This window comes from Kogia breviceps, chromosome 17, assembly GCF_026419965.1.
Source record: "Kogia breviceps isolate mKogBre1 chromosome 17, mKogBre1 haplotype 1, whole genome shotgun sequence".
Classification (NCBI taxonomy): domain Eukaryota; kingdom Metazoa; phylum Chordata; class Mammalia; order Artiodactyla; family Physeteridae; genus Kogia; species Kogia breviceps.
Window position 1 is genome coordinate 1,049,219 of NC_081326.1, and position 14,375 is coordinate 1,063,593.

At 53.9% G+C, this 14,375-nt stretch overlaps 2 protein-coding genes and 1 long non-coding RNA gene across 4 annotated transcripts in view; 2 read left to right on the top strand and 1 right to left on the bottom strand.

Moving 5' to 3' along the window:
* The window catches only part of PPDPFL (pancreatic progenitor cell differentiation and proliferation factor like), a 153,174-nt gene that overhangs the window by 109,562 nt on the left and 29,237 nt on the right, over positions 1-14,375 (top strand). The gene's annotated exons all lie outside the window — the stretch shown is intronic.
* Positions 6,696-10,344, bottom strand: SNAI2 (snail family transcriptional repressor 2). Its single transcript, XM_059042838.2, has 3 exons — positions 10,172-10,344; positions 8,897-9,442; positions 6,696-7,971 (listed from the first exon to the last, which is right to left on the bottom strand). The coding sequence occupies exons 1-3, from the start codon at positions 10,248-10,250 to the stop codon at positions 7,790-7,792; spliced, it is 807 nt and encodes a 268-aa protein (XP_058898821.1). The 5' UTR covers positions 10,251-10,344; the 3' UTR covers positions 6,696-7,789.
* Positions 10,497-13,080, top strand: LOC136792872 (uncharacterized). The gene is made up of 3 exons (XR_010837424.1): positions 10,497-10,745; positions 11,960-12,166; positions 12,903-13,080. It is a non-coding gene; the product is annotated as an uncharacterized lncRNA (long non-coding RNA).

The window sequence follows — 14,375 nt, forward strand, 5'->3', positions numbered from 1 at the left end:
CAGCTGCGCCTCTGAGGAGGGCCTCCGCTCCTGGGACCCTGCCCTCCTCAGAGGTGGTCCCAGACCACCTGTACCAGCCTCACCGGGGAGCCGGGGAGAAATGCAAGTTCCTGGGTTCCCTGCCAGGCCTCTAATGCCGAGCTCTGGCGGGGGGACCAGCAGCTTGTGTTTCCACCAACCTCTGGCTGATTGCGATGCTCTCTCAAGTCTGAGAGCCACGAAGCAGCCTGCGCTTCCCCAACCCTGCCACGGCCGCCGGAGGGTCCTTCCGCTCTGTCCATGTCAGCCCTGATGCCGGAGAGACACGGGCCGGGCCCACCCGTCTGTCGGTCTTCAGGACACGCGGAGACTGGAAGGGCCTCTAGTCCCCCCGGGGCCATGGCAGATCCAGACGTCTCCCCCATTCCTGCTGCAGGAGACAGGGAGGGGGGCCGTGGTCAGCATGCTTCCGTGGGGCACCAGGTGTGCGTTTTAGGCCCGGACTCAGCAGAACGCCTTTACCCGCAGTGCGTACCGTACAGCTTATGATTGCGACCGGGGCAGAGGATGAAAGCCCGACGCGCGCGCGGAACAAGCAGGGCCTGGAGAAGGGCAGAGCCGCACAGCTCCGCGGGCGCGCTGACAGCCTGGCGCCCTCTCTGCCTCTGCGCCCGGGTCGGCCCACCATGTCCGTCCCGCCGTCGGGGGGCAGACCTCCGAGCGACCAAGCAGAGCTCGGGTGGAGCGAGATGGGGCTGCCCGCACCCGACCGATGGCCACCCTGGAGGGGACGGCCGCACCGGGACAGTGTAGCGCCTAGTGACGCCGGATGGCATTTTGCAGGGTAGCACCCTCTAAACCTGGCATTGGTTCTTACCTATTTCTTTAGGTGATTCCTGCCGAATTTGCCCTGTTACAACTCAAACCTTTACTTCATTTAGATTCTATAGGCTTAGGACGTCGTGATCTGCAGTCTATGTTGTTTTGACAAATACGGTTTTAAAACAAGTTACCCTATAAAATAAGAGAACCCAAGGGGATCAGTACATTGTCAATGGTATGAAATTTCTTCACCAAACAGGACTTAGCATACGAAGTAGGGAATCCTTCATTACACATACAGCTGACCCCTGAACAACGAGGGTGGAGGTGAGGGGGTGCCGAACGCCCCACAGGTGAAAAATCTGTAACTTCACAGGTGGCCCCAGTGTCTGTGGATTCAGCCAGCCACAGATCGTACGCTGCTGCAGTGTTTGGTGAAGAATATCCACTTACAGATGGACCCGTACGGTTCAAACCCGTGTGATTCAAGGGTCAACTGATTATTATGACACGTTACTCATTCCACACCCCACTTAGGAAGCAAAACGGCCCTCAATTCAATGATCTAGCGTCCTTTTACTGTATTTGGGATACGTTTGGGTATTATGAAAGCAAAACACTTCGGAGAGGAAAGAGTTACTTGTCATCAGTTCAGAGAAAATAATTTTCTCCTAAGAATGCCTATTTGCAATTTTACATAAATATTAATAAGTAATACAGAATTAACTTAAAATGGCATAGTAAAGGTAACTAGAGAAAACTAGAGAAAAAAATCCATCAACTAATTTCCACTTGGCAGAAAGTCAAATACTTTTCCAAGATACAAGGTAATCAGGCAGGAAAAGCCTCCACAGCTGTTCCCCCGAGGTGGCCACGGGCGTCCCGGGAGGAGGCCCAGGGGAGCTGCTGGGCGCTGAGGAGCCCAGGCTGACCACACCTCTCCGTTGGGGTCCACCCCCGGGTCAGCCTTGCCAGTGTGGTTGCTTTTCTCCCCTTGGGGTGAAATCACACTTAGAAGCCTCTCTGCAGAGAGCAGGGCCCAGCCTTGGGGTGTGAGCAGAGGTAGCTGGCGTGTGTTTCTGGGCCCAGAGGTGGATGAGGACCGGGCAGGATGAAGCCACACTCAGAGAGTTAGAGCGTCACCCGCTGTGCAGATCGGGGGCAGGTGGGTGGTACGGGCAGGGCGGCCGGGAGGAGAGGCGCCGCTTCGGGGGACGTGGGCGGCGTCCCGCCTCTGCTGCCCTCAGCTTGTGCGGGGAGCGGGCGGGCCGGGGGCTGAGCGGGGTCACGGCCTGCCTCCTCGGGGTGAGGTTCCAGGATCGGCCTCGAGCCCATCAGCTGGAAGCTGGCTCGGAATGCAGACTCTCGGGCCCGCTCCCGACCCCCCACTGAGGGGTCACCCAGGGGTGACCCCCAGCACACGGAGGTCTGACAGGTGGAGGCTCTGATGGACCTCGGGGCCCGCAGCTCCGCGAGATTGTGTGGCCCAAGTGGTGGCCCCTTTCACCGTCTTTTCTGCCGGGTCTAAATAAACGCGCCATGCATCGCTGGAGACCACCAACCCTTTACGCACCTGACGCATCACTCAGAAGAACTATAATGGCCATTCGCTGTCTGTGTTAAAAGAGTGTCTCACTATGTCACCTCCTTTGAGTCTTTCCTTCCCACTTTCTAGAACCAGCTCTTGCTCTCTCCTGACTACGTAGGGGCAGAAGTCCCTCCCCGGGAGGGCGGGTGCGGGACGGCGAGCTCCAGCCCCGAATAAACCCCTGGAGAAAGTCACCCCTCCCTCCGCCACCCGAACTGTCCCTCGGCCGTCGTCTAAGAAAGCTAGTCAGTGATAAGTCACAAATCGTCTCTACAGATCATCTTCCCACGCAGCTGGCCCAGAGGATTATTAGCACAGGAGCCTCATTAAGTGAGGGAGCGCCCAGAACATGTAAACGCACCGCATCCTGCTGGCAGAAGACCTTCCACTCACGGCTATAAATACCTCGCCAGCCCCTCTGGGGTCCTAGGACCATTTCCTCCGCTACAGCGCTCATTGTCTGGGGCCTGGACGAGGGCCAGGGCGGAAGGGTTGCCATGCTCGCTGCTTTGGACGTGCACCCGCCCGCAGAGCAGCGATTGCTTCCTGGAGGCCCGAGGGGCCGGCCCCCCGCTTTGCGCAGAGCTCCGGCGCTGTGCTCGTGGACGCTCGTTTACCACTGAAAATGAAACCAGGGCCTTTCCCCTCCACCCGTGTCCGTCTCAGGTGCGCGGAATGCTTCTGGCCTCCGTCTGCCTCTGGGGAGAAGCTAGGAATGGGAGAAAAGCCGTCTCATTGGAGAACTCTTGCTGCCCGTGATGACAGAACACTCATTCTTAAGTGGATTTTGCTCAGTGTTTCCCGTATCTAAACCAGGGACAACTCCTCGGCAGTGGATCTCAGCCAGAGAAGCCTTAGACTTTTCACGATTATAACTGCCTCATTACCTCAGAGGGTCCACATTTCAGTGGTGAAAGAAACGGTGCTTGACTTGGAAGCCTTTCTCGTCTGGGGAGATAAAAGCCGGGGTGAGAAACGTGGGTGTACGAGGGAACGGCCGTGGCCTTCAGAAGATGAAGTGTTAACGGCCCAGGATGGAGGCCAGCTGCCTCTCAGCCCGGGTGAGAGAGGAAACGGGCCAGCGGGGCTCCGGGAGGGCGCAGGGGAGCCGTCGGGGAACGGGTCCGCCCGGCGGCCCTGGAGGAGAGGGGCCAGCGGGGCTTCTCGAACGGAGCCGGGAGATCGTTGGACGTGGTGGGGTAATTCCTGAATGACACCGGCTCCTGAAGGCAGCCCCGCACTGTTGAATCTGGGGGCCACATCATCTTGGTCCTCTCAGCGGCCTCTGCTGAGTGCCTGCGTCGTGGCGGCCGCGGCCTGTGTGGCCCAACGGGCCCTCCCTCCCCACAAGCAGCGACAGAAGCAGGGTCTTGGGAGCCGGCAGAATCTGGGTGTGGATTTCAGTTTTGCAGCTCAAGGCCGCTGCTCCCCTGGCTCCATTTTCCAAGCTCTCTGAGTTCGGTCTCTTTACCCGTAAAAGACCAGCAGCAGCGAGAACCCGTGGCCGTTGGATGTGACCCAGGTGAGGTGACATCCAGCTCGGGAGCAGGTGTAGCTCGGCGCGTGGGCTGGACCTTGTGCTGCATAAAGCCTGTCCGTGTCCGACACAGCCAGGCCTGAGCGGGAACTCTAAGGATGCCGTCCTCTTACACACTTTCGGAAACAGGGCACTGAGGGGTTAAGTCAGTTGCATAAGGACATAAAGCCGACAACACAAACATGTATGTTGCTTTTAAAAGCTGGAGCTCTTCCTACTATACCACCCCGTCTCATATTATAGGAAACAAATTCCAGACACTGGGTAGGCTTATTAGAACACGTCCCTATTACTAAAACCACAGTTTTCAAAGCTCAGGCTCTCAGAATGTCTATCAGACCTGGTCCATGTGTACTGCATTTGCCCTTTATTCACTGTTTGGAGCATTCTCCCTATTGGCAGGAGGAGGTCATCACTAAGTCAGAAGACACACCAGCATATTTGCTTAGAGGATCTCTCAAAAATTATCAAGACTCTTTGCAAGAAAGGGGAATATGCTAAATTTATTTTAGATCTGCAGGCTATTTTTCACCAATGTCTATTATTTTATTCATTTATTCATTCAACAAACGTGTTGATGTATGTGTTCCAGAAGATGGGCTGGCTACTGGGAATTTATGCTTTAAGATGTTCTGTCTAGTGAAGAAAAAAAGATGTCAAAAAACTGCCACAGGACTTCCCTGGTGGCACAGTGGTTAAGAATCCGCCTGCCAATGCAGGGGACACGGGTTCGAGCCCTGGTCCGGGAAGATGCCACGTGTCACGGAGCGATTAAGCCCGTGCGCCACAACTACTGAGCCTGCGCTCTAGAGTCCGCGCACAACAACTACTGAGCCCACGTGCCACGACTACTGAAGCCCGCACGGCTAGAGCCCGTGCTTCACGAGAGAAGCCGCCGCAGTGAGAAGCCCACGCACCGCAACGAAGAGCAGCCCCCGCTCGCCGCAACTAGAGAAAGCCCGCGCACAGCAACGGAGACCCAACGCAGCCAAAAATAAAGAAAAAACGAAATCCTTTTTAAAAAAAGAACAAAACTGCCACGCAGTGAGATAAGCCCCACATTGTAAATGATATAAATCTCTCAGAAAGAGTGAATTTGGAAAAGTATTCAAAGTATGTGACATCTGAGCCACGTCTTATGTATTAGAGGATGTGTAGTCAAGACCTTGTAAAAATGCTAAAAGTTCTAAAAAATGACTGAGCTGTATTTAAAGAAAATCTTAGTATCTGATTGAAGTCCCGTAATTCAAACTCATGTGACCTTAATGAAAGTAGAATATTTAAATCATGAATGAAGTGAGAATGGAGAGGACAAAGCAGAAATATATTGCTAAAATATTACCACTAATGCTTCACTAGGAAACTAAACGAATGAACAGATTTTCCCTTTGGAAAATTATCTGTTTGCGTTTTGGACACCAAGAAACGAATTGCCTGTAGCTCTACTGATGAGGAAAGGAAAGTGGGCAGATGTGGCTCCTGGGAGGACGAACCAGATGTCTGCAGGGGTGTGACTCGCCCACGTGTGTCCCTTGTGGGATATTTCTACGTATTCCCTGACCTGGAAACTCCCAGGCATCATTTATATGCCATATACACTGACTAAAGCCGTCTCGTTTTGACTTTAGATCGTCCCAGGCAAGCTACCAGCCATTTCCTTTACATTTATAAATTGCTCTCCAAATAATTTTCTCTTTGAGAGATATATCCCAAGATATGAAAAAAATTAAACATGGAGTATTCAGTTGAGGGGTTTCTTTTTCGCCCAATGCACACTCCTTATACATGTTGACTAAACTTTAAATGTAACACATAGTGGAATGTGTGTGGACATTAAGGGAATATATTGGCATTGCTAACATCTTTGAGAAACTAGTTCTGGCTTTTCTTGGTATCACAAGGACATTAGCAGGGAAAGTAATTCTCCAAGTTCTGAGCAAACCAGAGAGAAGTGATTACTAGTAGCAGAACCAACCTCACCGCGGGTTTGGAGTTTGGGTTTGAACACGCGGCTCCGTGGGTGTCACAGTGCCTGTGGCTCTTGGTGAGCGTCTTGACTTGTGAGCTCGTCCACCACGTGCGGCGAGCATGTGCTTGTGTGCGGTCTGGCTGGTCCTGCCCTGTTTGATTGGGTGCACACTGGGTGTGGGTGGTGCCTCTTCAAAATACCATAAAGGGAAACTTAGCTCTGCAGCACTCAGCCCGCAGCTTATCTCATCCCACTAAGACATGGGGTTTTCTTTGCACGGTTTAATCTTCCAACTTGTGTAATTTATAATAAACCCACTTTTTCCTGATCTTTTCAAGCAGAAGTTCTATTTCTCTTCTTATATGTCATTAAATATTTCTTTAAAAATTCTTAAACTGTTCTAGTGGCCTACGTGACAAGCACTGATTACGAGTGATTGTAATCTGATTTCGTAAAGCCAAAACGATCAAGTCATCAAGAAGAAAAAGTTTTGAAAAATATTCTTGGCTATTAATGAGGTGAATAGTTTTAGCGCTCAGAAAGCGTGATTTTTGTTAAGGAGATGATGCTAACAAACTCTCTTTAGGATGTTGTCTTTCTGAATGGAACAGTATTATCTTAAGAGTAAAGGAAAACTACTGACCGATCGCTTTGCTGTAATCGAACACATAAAACAACACTCCACGTACATAATGAACACTATTCACTTTTTCTCTTATCAACAATTCTTCATACAGCTCTTTGGTGGTACGAATCATGAAGTAAGTAAAGTCTCTGAAAGTATACAAACAATAGATTTTAAATCAAAAATGTTTATTGTAAAAAAGAACCTTGAAAATTGTTTTTTAAAAAAGAAACGTGAATTTCACAAGTCTTCAGGTTGTTTATAGGCAGTAGCTATAGACAACTTCTCACTTTCATACAAAACTCATTCAATCATATAAAAATAAACACAAATTTACATGGACTCATCAACTATACAATTAATTAAAAAGGCAGTTGCAAAGGGTGCTGTGTGGATTGCATTTCTTGTATGTGTTTAAAATAGTTTAAGTACATCACAGAGTTTCTAAAAATCCTTTGTTGCACTTATTCCCATCGTTAGAAAATCATTAAAATGTAAAAACTTAAAATTTTTAGAAAATCATCAAAAATTCTTTAAAAAAGTATGGCACGGAACACGCACCAGGAATGTTCAGAGCTGGTCTCCCCCAAGGCACTGACTAGTTATTGGCAAAAAAAAAAAAAAAAAAAAAAAGAACAAAAAATCCCACTTTTAATACATTCTCCTGTGTTTTTTCTTCTTGTTCTTTCTTCCTCTCTCCCCCCCTCTCTCCCCCTCCCTCCCTCCCTTAAAAACACAGTTTAAAGTATGACCAGTAATCAAAACAGGCTTTAGCTCAAGGATGGTGACCTGACATCAGACATGTAATAAAGTAAACTTGGAATACTTTATAAGGCACCTGAGATAGGGTCTGGCAGATTCTCTTCCTATAGGAGATTCTATTACAAATTCCGTTACAAGGCAACGCCGTTCTTTTCAGTGAAATGATTTGGCAGCGATGTAAATCTTTGCATTCTTTCTTAGTAAGGAAAGATGCACAGTGTGCTTTTTGCTTCATCTCTGAAGAGAAAGATTCTTGTCTTTTATCCTCTCCATCTAGCTGTCAGTAAATATATAGTAATTTTAAACTTCACATGGAAAGGATTAACTTGACACACATGGATGCCCGTGCTCTGGAAGCTCTGTGTGTGTGTGTGTGTGTGTGTGTGTGTGTGTGTGTACATATTCTTTGGTCGGTAAGCACAAGAGAAAATGCCTTTGGACTTTTACTTGTCATTCGGAGGCGGAGAGAAGAAATGCCTTCTGCTCGAGTAAACATGGTTGTGTCATTCAGTGCGCCACACAGCAGCCAGATTCCTCGTGCTTGTGCAGAAGAGACATTCGGGAGAAGGTTTTGGAGCAGTTCTTGCACTGGTATTTCTTGACGTCCGAGTGTGTCTGCAGATGAGCCCTCAGATTTGACCTGTCTGCAAAGGCCCTGCTGCAGTGAGAGCAGGAGAAAGGCTTCTCCCCTGGGGCGGGGTGGGGGGGGTGGGGGGGGCGGGGGGAGAAAGAAAGACAGTCAGTGAGCCAGATAACAGTTCATGAGCTACCACCACGTTTAGCCCAAAGCATGAGAAACAGCCAAACTTGATTCAAATCCCCCAGAATAGATACTTGTTTTGATGTCTGGCCCTTTAAGACAAATGCGACTGTTGCATTAAAAAAAAATAAGATCAAATTTAAAAACTGTAGGAAGATGATTCCTGCCACCGGTCACGCAGAGGTAATTCCTGTCGTCCTGGGGCTTCGCTTGTCCAGGCTCCCTGCTTCAGCAGGTGCAGCTAACGGCCGGCTCCTCCCCGAATTTCCCAACCTTTCCCCTTTTCCCTCCTTCCGTGTTATGACAAAGCCTGGATAAATGCCCCGACTCCCTGCAGGGTAATTTTGTGCTAGGAATAGAAAATTCGGCAGCAAAAAACAAAACAAAAGCGAACAGCGGAAAGCAAATTCAGCTCTAACTCGCCAGCTTGCTGTGGGGTGAGAGAGAGCACAGCAAGAATGAAACTAACCCAAACCAAACACCAAAACCTTCCTGTCTCTGTCCCCCTGATCAATTGATTGGGATAGCAACGTTTGCACTTGCTGATCATTGGGAGCCACCTCACAGAACACACATTCTAGCACATCTTTCCTGATCTGCTGACTGATCTTTGAGACCAAACCTCCCGGATCTACTTTCCAAAGTCTAAATGCTTGTCTGCGCCCTCGCGAGCAGAGGGTGTTAGCAGGCAACGGGGCCCTCGGTGCTCTGGCGACTTTCCGAGTCGTCAGGCAGTAGCTAGAAACGACCATCCATCATTAAAGGCACCGTGTCGCCACTTAGTGCGAATCCGACAGCCAGCCCAGAGCTTCCTTCGGTCCATCGGTAACATCCCCGACTAGGTTTTCTCTTACCAGTGTGAGTTCTAATGTGCCCTTGAAGTAACCAGGGTCTGGAGAACGCCTTGCCGCAGATCTTGCAGACACAAGGTAACGTGTGGGTCCGGATGTGCATCTTGAGGGCGCCCAGGCTCACATACTCCTTGTCACAGTATTTGCAGCTGAAAGACTTCCTCGACTGGGTGTCACAGTGCAGCTGCTTGTGTTTGCCCAGCCCAGAGAAGGTCGAATAGGTTTTACTGCATAAATTGCACTGAAACTTTTCAGCTTCGATGGCATGGGGGTCTGAAAGCTTGGACTGTAGTCTCTCCTCTTCGTCGCTGATGGGGCTCTCGGAGCCGCTGTGGTCCTTGGAAGAGGTGTCAGATGGCGGAGGGGGACTCACTCGCCCCAAGGACGCGGGGTATCCCGACAGAGGAGAGAGGCCTGTAGGCAGCGGGGCGTGGAAGGGAGCTGCTGTGGCCCACACGGTGATGGGGCTGTAGGCTCCCGAGCTGAGGATCTCCGGCTGCGGGATGACAGGCACGGGGTAGCCCTCGTAGAGATACGGGGAGATAATCACTGCAAGGAGAGAGGAGGGGAGAGGAGAGTGAGCTGAAACGTCGCTTCAGAAACGCACGAAGAAGCTGCTTGGCGACACGCGCAGGACGTGCTTACAAGAAGACAGACTCTGTAAGGAGGCGCGGGCGTTGGGAGGACATTTCTTTTCCACGGTTGCTGCTCGCGGGCACGGTCCTTAGGGCACATCTGTGTCCCCGGCCCACCGAGTGTGCCGGGGTCTGCCCGGCCCTGCGGTCAGCGAGCGCAGCCCAGCGCGGGGAAAACCGACCCACTCTTTTCAGAGATACGGAAAAGCTCTCTTCCATTTTATGCGTGGGCTGGTCGCAGGGCTTACGCCTGTGAGTACAAAGATCGGCGTAGATCACGCCGCTTTCTGCAGGAAAGGAGCCTTATTTCATGGGGGGAAAAGCAGTAATTCCGCGTTTACGCAGCGCTTCACCCACCCTCCACGTACTCATTATGCAAAGTATGCACACGCTGTGGGACAGGACGATGGGCGAGCCGAAGGGGGGTTCTCCTGGCCAGTTCAGAGTTTGAAAGTTTTGAATTAAACCTGAGCCTGGACGATCAGAGGAGTGACCGCGCTTTCGCGACCCTGTTTCGAGGCAAACAGCTCGGCCTCCAGCTCTTTTGTAACAGAAGCCGAGCGGCCGCGCGCCCCTGCATTTACCTATCTATAGATAGATGGAGATGCAGACATGGGTCCGTCCCCCCCACCCCCGCCTTTACCTGTGTGTGTGTCTAGCTCGCTGTAGTTGGGCTTCTTGGAGGCGTTGAAATGCTTCTTGACCAGGAATGAGCGCGGCATCCTGGCGGCGGCGCGGGGCGCGGGGCGCGCGGTCCTACAGCATCGCGGCCCCGGCAGGTGCGCGTGCGGCGCCGCCAGGTCGCGGGCTCCTCGCGGACTGAGCCCGCGGTGGCGGCGGGGAGGCCTTTTTTTCCTCGCTTTTGCGAGAAGGGTCCAATCACAGCCGAGAGGTTCAGATTTCAGCTCCTCCCTCTGGGACAGCTGCGAACAGAGGAAGAATCTGTCGTCAGACTGAGTTATTCTGGTTCCAAACGGGCTGCGCCCCGGATTTCAGTGGAGAGGGAAAGAGCGCTCGAGGCTTTGCACGGGAGGTCATTTTCCTCCTCGCGCGCTAAGCCGGGCGTCCGTGCCCCGGGCGCGCCGCGTCCGCCCGGCCGGGCCCGGCTTCCAGATGTGGGCTCCGCGCGCCCGGGAGAGGTCCGGCTGTAGCCCGGGGACGGAACGGTTCGCTCCTGGCTTTCGAAAAGGGAAGGTAGCGGCGAGCACAAAGCCCCAGTGAGTGAGCGGCGGGCCCCGCAGGGGGCTTCCCGGGGCCTCGCGCGCGGAGGATGCGCTTCGCGTCCCGGAGGCTCTGCCGCGCCGGACGCGGCGCTTCCTCGGGAAGTGGAGCGGCCGTGTCACCACGTTAGCCGCGGCGCCTGCAAGGAGCGCTGCGTCGCCCCCCAAGGGCCCGCGTTCGGGGAGACGCGGGGGCACCCCAGGGATGAGAGGGGAGGCTGGGTGGATCTTAACGTCTCCACCAAGGCATCCGACAAGAGCGTGTGCCTTTTCGTGCATCACTGTGTTTTTTATGGAAAAGAAAAAAGCGTGAATGGGCCCTTAGAGGCAAGTGTCTCAAACATACGCCTGCTTTTATAGGTGCGGTTTCTTCGGTGTCAAGTCATCAGACTTCAGGTCTGCTACTCCCCTGCACGCTGTTTTTAAAGAAGGGGTGCTTTCACGAGTGCCGCTTGGTTAAGCGTTTAAGCTAGTCTAGTAAGCAGCCAAAACACCTTGATTTTGTGTATGGTATTCAGTCTGAAAGTACGTAAGGTGGCTCATCGTAAAAATAACATTTCCACCGTATTGTCAAACATCTCTGTCCCTTCCAGGTTTTCTCCCCACCTTTTGCTTACAGATTAAGGAAGGAACAAATTTGCAGTCAGACCACCCTACTCTTGATTCGAACAGGTGCCGGGAGGGGGAAAAAAAAGTGAAAAACTAACAGTGTGAAGTCCAGACTTGTAAGAGGAAAGCGCGTGGCAGGGCCGCGTCGCCTCTTAATCTCGGGCTGAGGCAGCCGCGGGCGGGCGGGGCGGGCGCTCCCGAGGCAGGAGCCCGTTTTCAATGATCCCCCCGCTTTCCCCCTCCCAGCAGTTACTAGTTTAAACGCCAGAGAAAGGAATTTGGATGAATTTTTACGTTGAAAGGAACGGCGTTCGCAGGCGCCAGGAAAATGTGCATATGCCTCGGATTTCTCCACGAACGATAAACTGGGGGGCCCCTCCCAGCACGGTTCCCGAGCCTCTGCGCCGGGCAGGGCTGCCCCACACCCGGGCCTGGCTCCCCGGGGCAGGCGCCCTCCTCGCCCTCTTCCCACTTGTGTTAGAGACGCGACGCCCTCGGGGAAACGCAGATGCCACGTGCTCTGCTTTCCTCACTGAGCCGCGCGCAGAGCCTGCCCACGACGGCCGGGCTGCGAAGGGCATCCGGCGTTTGTTTGTCGGCAGGTACAGCACGCGATAAGCCGCTAACGGTGTGTATTCGAGCGATCCGTCCTAAAAGCCGAGCAGCAATTCCCCCCGCTAGGAACCCCCTGGGAGCTGGGTGACAGACGCCTCGTCCCGCGGACACCAGGCGGAGTCCGGGCAAGCGTTCCCGCGCCCGCCGGCGAGGAGCAGGGGCGTCCGGACCGTCTGAAGACCATCCTTACGCAGGTCTGCGGGGGCCCCCGGGAGGCGGGGCCGCGCTCACGTGAGTCAGGGCACAGGTGCTCCGCTCACACCCCCAGCGAGGGGCCAGCGGCGCCAGGAGAGGCGGTGAGGGTGGAGGGGGGCCGCCGGGACCGCCCCCCCCAAAGAACAGGACCCCCTAACAAGGCACCCGCTGCGGGGCTCTGCTCGCAGCTGTGAAGGGTCCCCTCCTGTCGGCCGGCATCTGGCCTCGGCCACTGGCTAAAGGCGCTCGGGCCCGGGCATTGGAACCCCGGGCTTAGATGTGTCGCTGGCACGGCACACACCCGCGTGGGTTTTGTCCTGCAGGAAAGCAGTCCTGGGTGGACGGCTCAGGCTCTTGGGAAGAGCGAGGAAAGACACTGGGGCTGCAGTGGCGGGGGGGGGCTGGGGGCACAGGGGAGGCCCCCCGGCAAGGGCCACGTGTCAGCCCTTCGTGGAGCAGACACGTGAGGGGAGAAAGGACGGCCTGGCGGCAGCTTCTAGGCTCCCGGCCCGACCCCCGCCCCCAGGATCGCGGTTCTCCTGGAGGAAGTGGGCCCTTAAAAACACCCCTCCCTGCGACTGAGCCCGCCGGGGGGGCCGCGCCTTCCCTGTGGTCTGTGGGGCGCGTGGGACCTTGGAAGCCTACGTGATCTGGTTCCTTCATCGTCCGGAAGGCTATCAGGTTGGCCCCGGTGTGACTTACCTGACAGTCTCCTCTTTGCTCTGTTTTCTGAAGGTGCCGACAGAGGTGACTTGTAGCCGGCTGTGTAAAGGACGGGCCTGTGACCTCACGGGGGGCCCGCCCTTCCCCGCAGGCTCCACGTACCGGCGGGACTTCTCCCGGACCCCGTCTTTTCCATGAAAGGCATATTCTTGCCTCGCCGGATTGGGGAATAAATTAGGTTCATGAGGTTTGGGAATGCACCTCAGGTCTGTTTACTTTGCACGGGGATTTGTGTCCAGGTAGGTGCGTAGGTGCGTGGGAAGCGGCGCAGATCTGACTGAGGTTGGGAAACAAGTCCGGCACCAGAGGAAACCACGCTGGGCCGAGGCAGAGACGGGCTCCTGAGATGGCGGGGTGTCTTCTGGCTTCAGTTTGTGGCCGGCACCCTGGAGCGGGCGGGGGAGGGATAGTCTCCCTTGAAGGATATGCAGTCATGGACCGTCGTTGGTTTGACTGTGCTGTCTGCAGAATGTGAGCGTGCCTGTAGCTAATTTCTTAACTATTTAGATAGTCACCGAGTGGCTGTGATATGGGACGTTGAAGGTCTGAATGACAGAGGCGCGAGGTCACTCGTGGTCCCTGTGTTTGTACACAGGTGTGTATGTATTTGGAGTCCTAATTCATAATTGAACTCAGCTTCAGATAAAGGCAACCAGCCCCTGAAAGAGAGATAAATATTTCCTTGGGTACCTGGGTATCTGGGTCTGTGAATTATGTTCGATACTCTTCCCTTATTTCTTTGCCAACGATATGGGGACAGATACTTCCCAATGCAGAAGGGGCAATAATCAGAGTGTAGGATTCTGCTAATAGGCTCTGAGCTTCACGACATCCTCTGGGGATGTGGATAAAAGTCACGTACACGCACGAGTCTGCTCAGCGAGGTCTGCACGAGCCTGCGTGTGCGCGTGCGTGTGACCGAGAGGACTGGTGTGCAGGGCGCGGGAAGGCGAGCCGTCAGGGGCGCTGAATGGCGTGACGGCGCTCGTCCTTCCTGCGTGCCTCGCAGCCGCGGGTTCTCTGTGCGTCCGCCTGGCTCCAGCGCGGTGAGCTCAGAAGGGCCGCACATCTAACACCGAACGCAAAACCTTGCTGAACGCGGGAGCAGCTCTTACTGAGATGTATTCACTACGTTGTGTCGAATAACTTGTGTGCAGCGCCTCGTCTCTAGGCACGGGTTTCGAACCCCCTTTGCCTCTGGTGGCTGCGCTGCAGTTCATGTGCCATTCAAGGTCAAAGACATCCGCGCCCGCAGACAGACATCCTATCCGTACCTGCGGAAGGGGCAGTTAGAGGAGCGGGAACGACGGCAGGTACCACGCCGGGGCTCCAGGATCTGTGGGCGCAGAGAGACACCTACTGGTGGAGTTGGGAAGACACCCGGTTTCCTTGCCCATCTCCCTTTTCCGAAATTCTCTGGCAAGGCTGCCACCTCGGGGAAGGTGGACGATTGGTCTGCACACCCAGGGCCTGAACCGAACCTCA

Coding starts and splice junctions, on each gene's coding strand:
- SNAI2 (XM_059042838.2), bottom strand. CDS start 10,250: ATGCCGCGCTCATTCCTGGTCAAGAAGCATTTCAACGCCTCCAAGAAG. Junction 9,443..10,171: donor CGAGCTAGACACACACACAG/GTAAAGGCGGGG, acceptor CTCTCCTTGCAG/TGATTATCTCCCCGTATCTC. Junction 7,972..8,896: donor GCACATTAGAACTCACACTG/GTAAGAGAAAAC, acceptor ACCCCGCCCCAG/GGGAGAAGCCTTTCTCCTGC.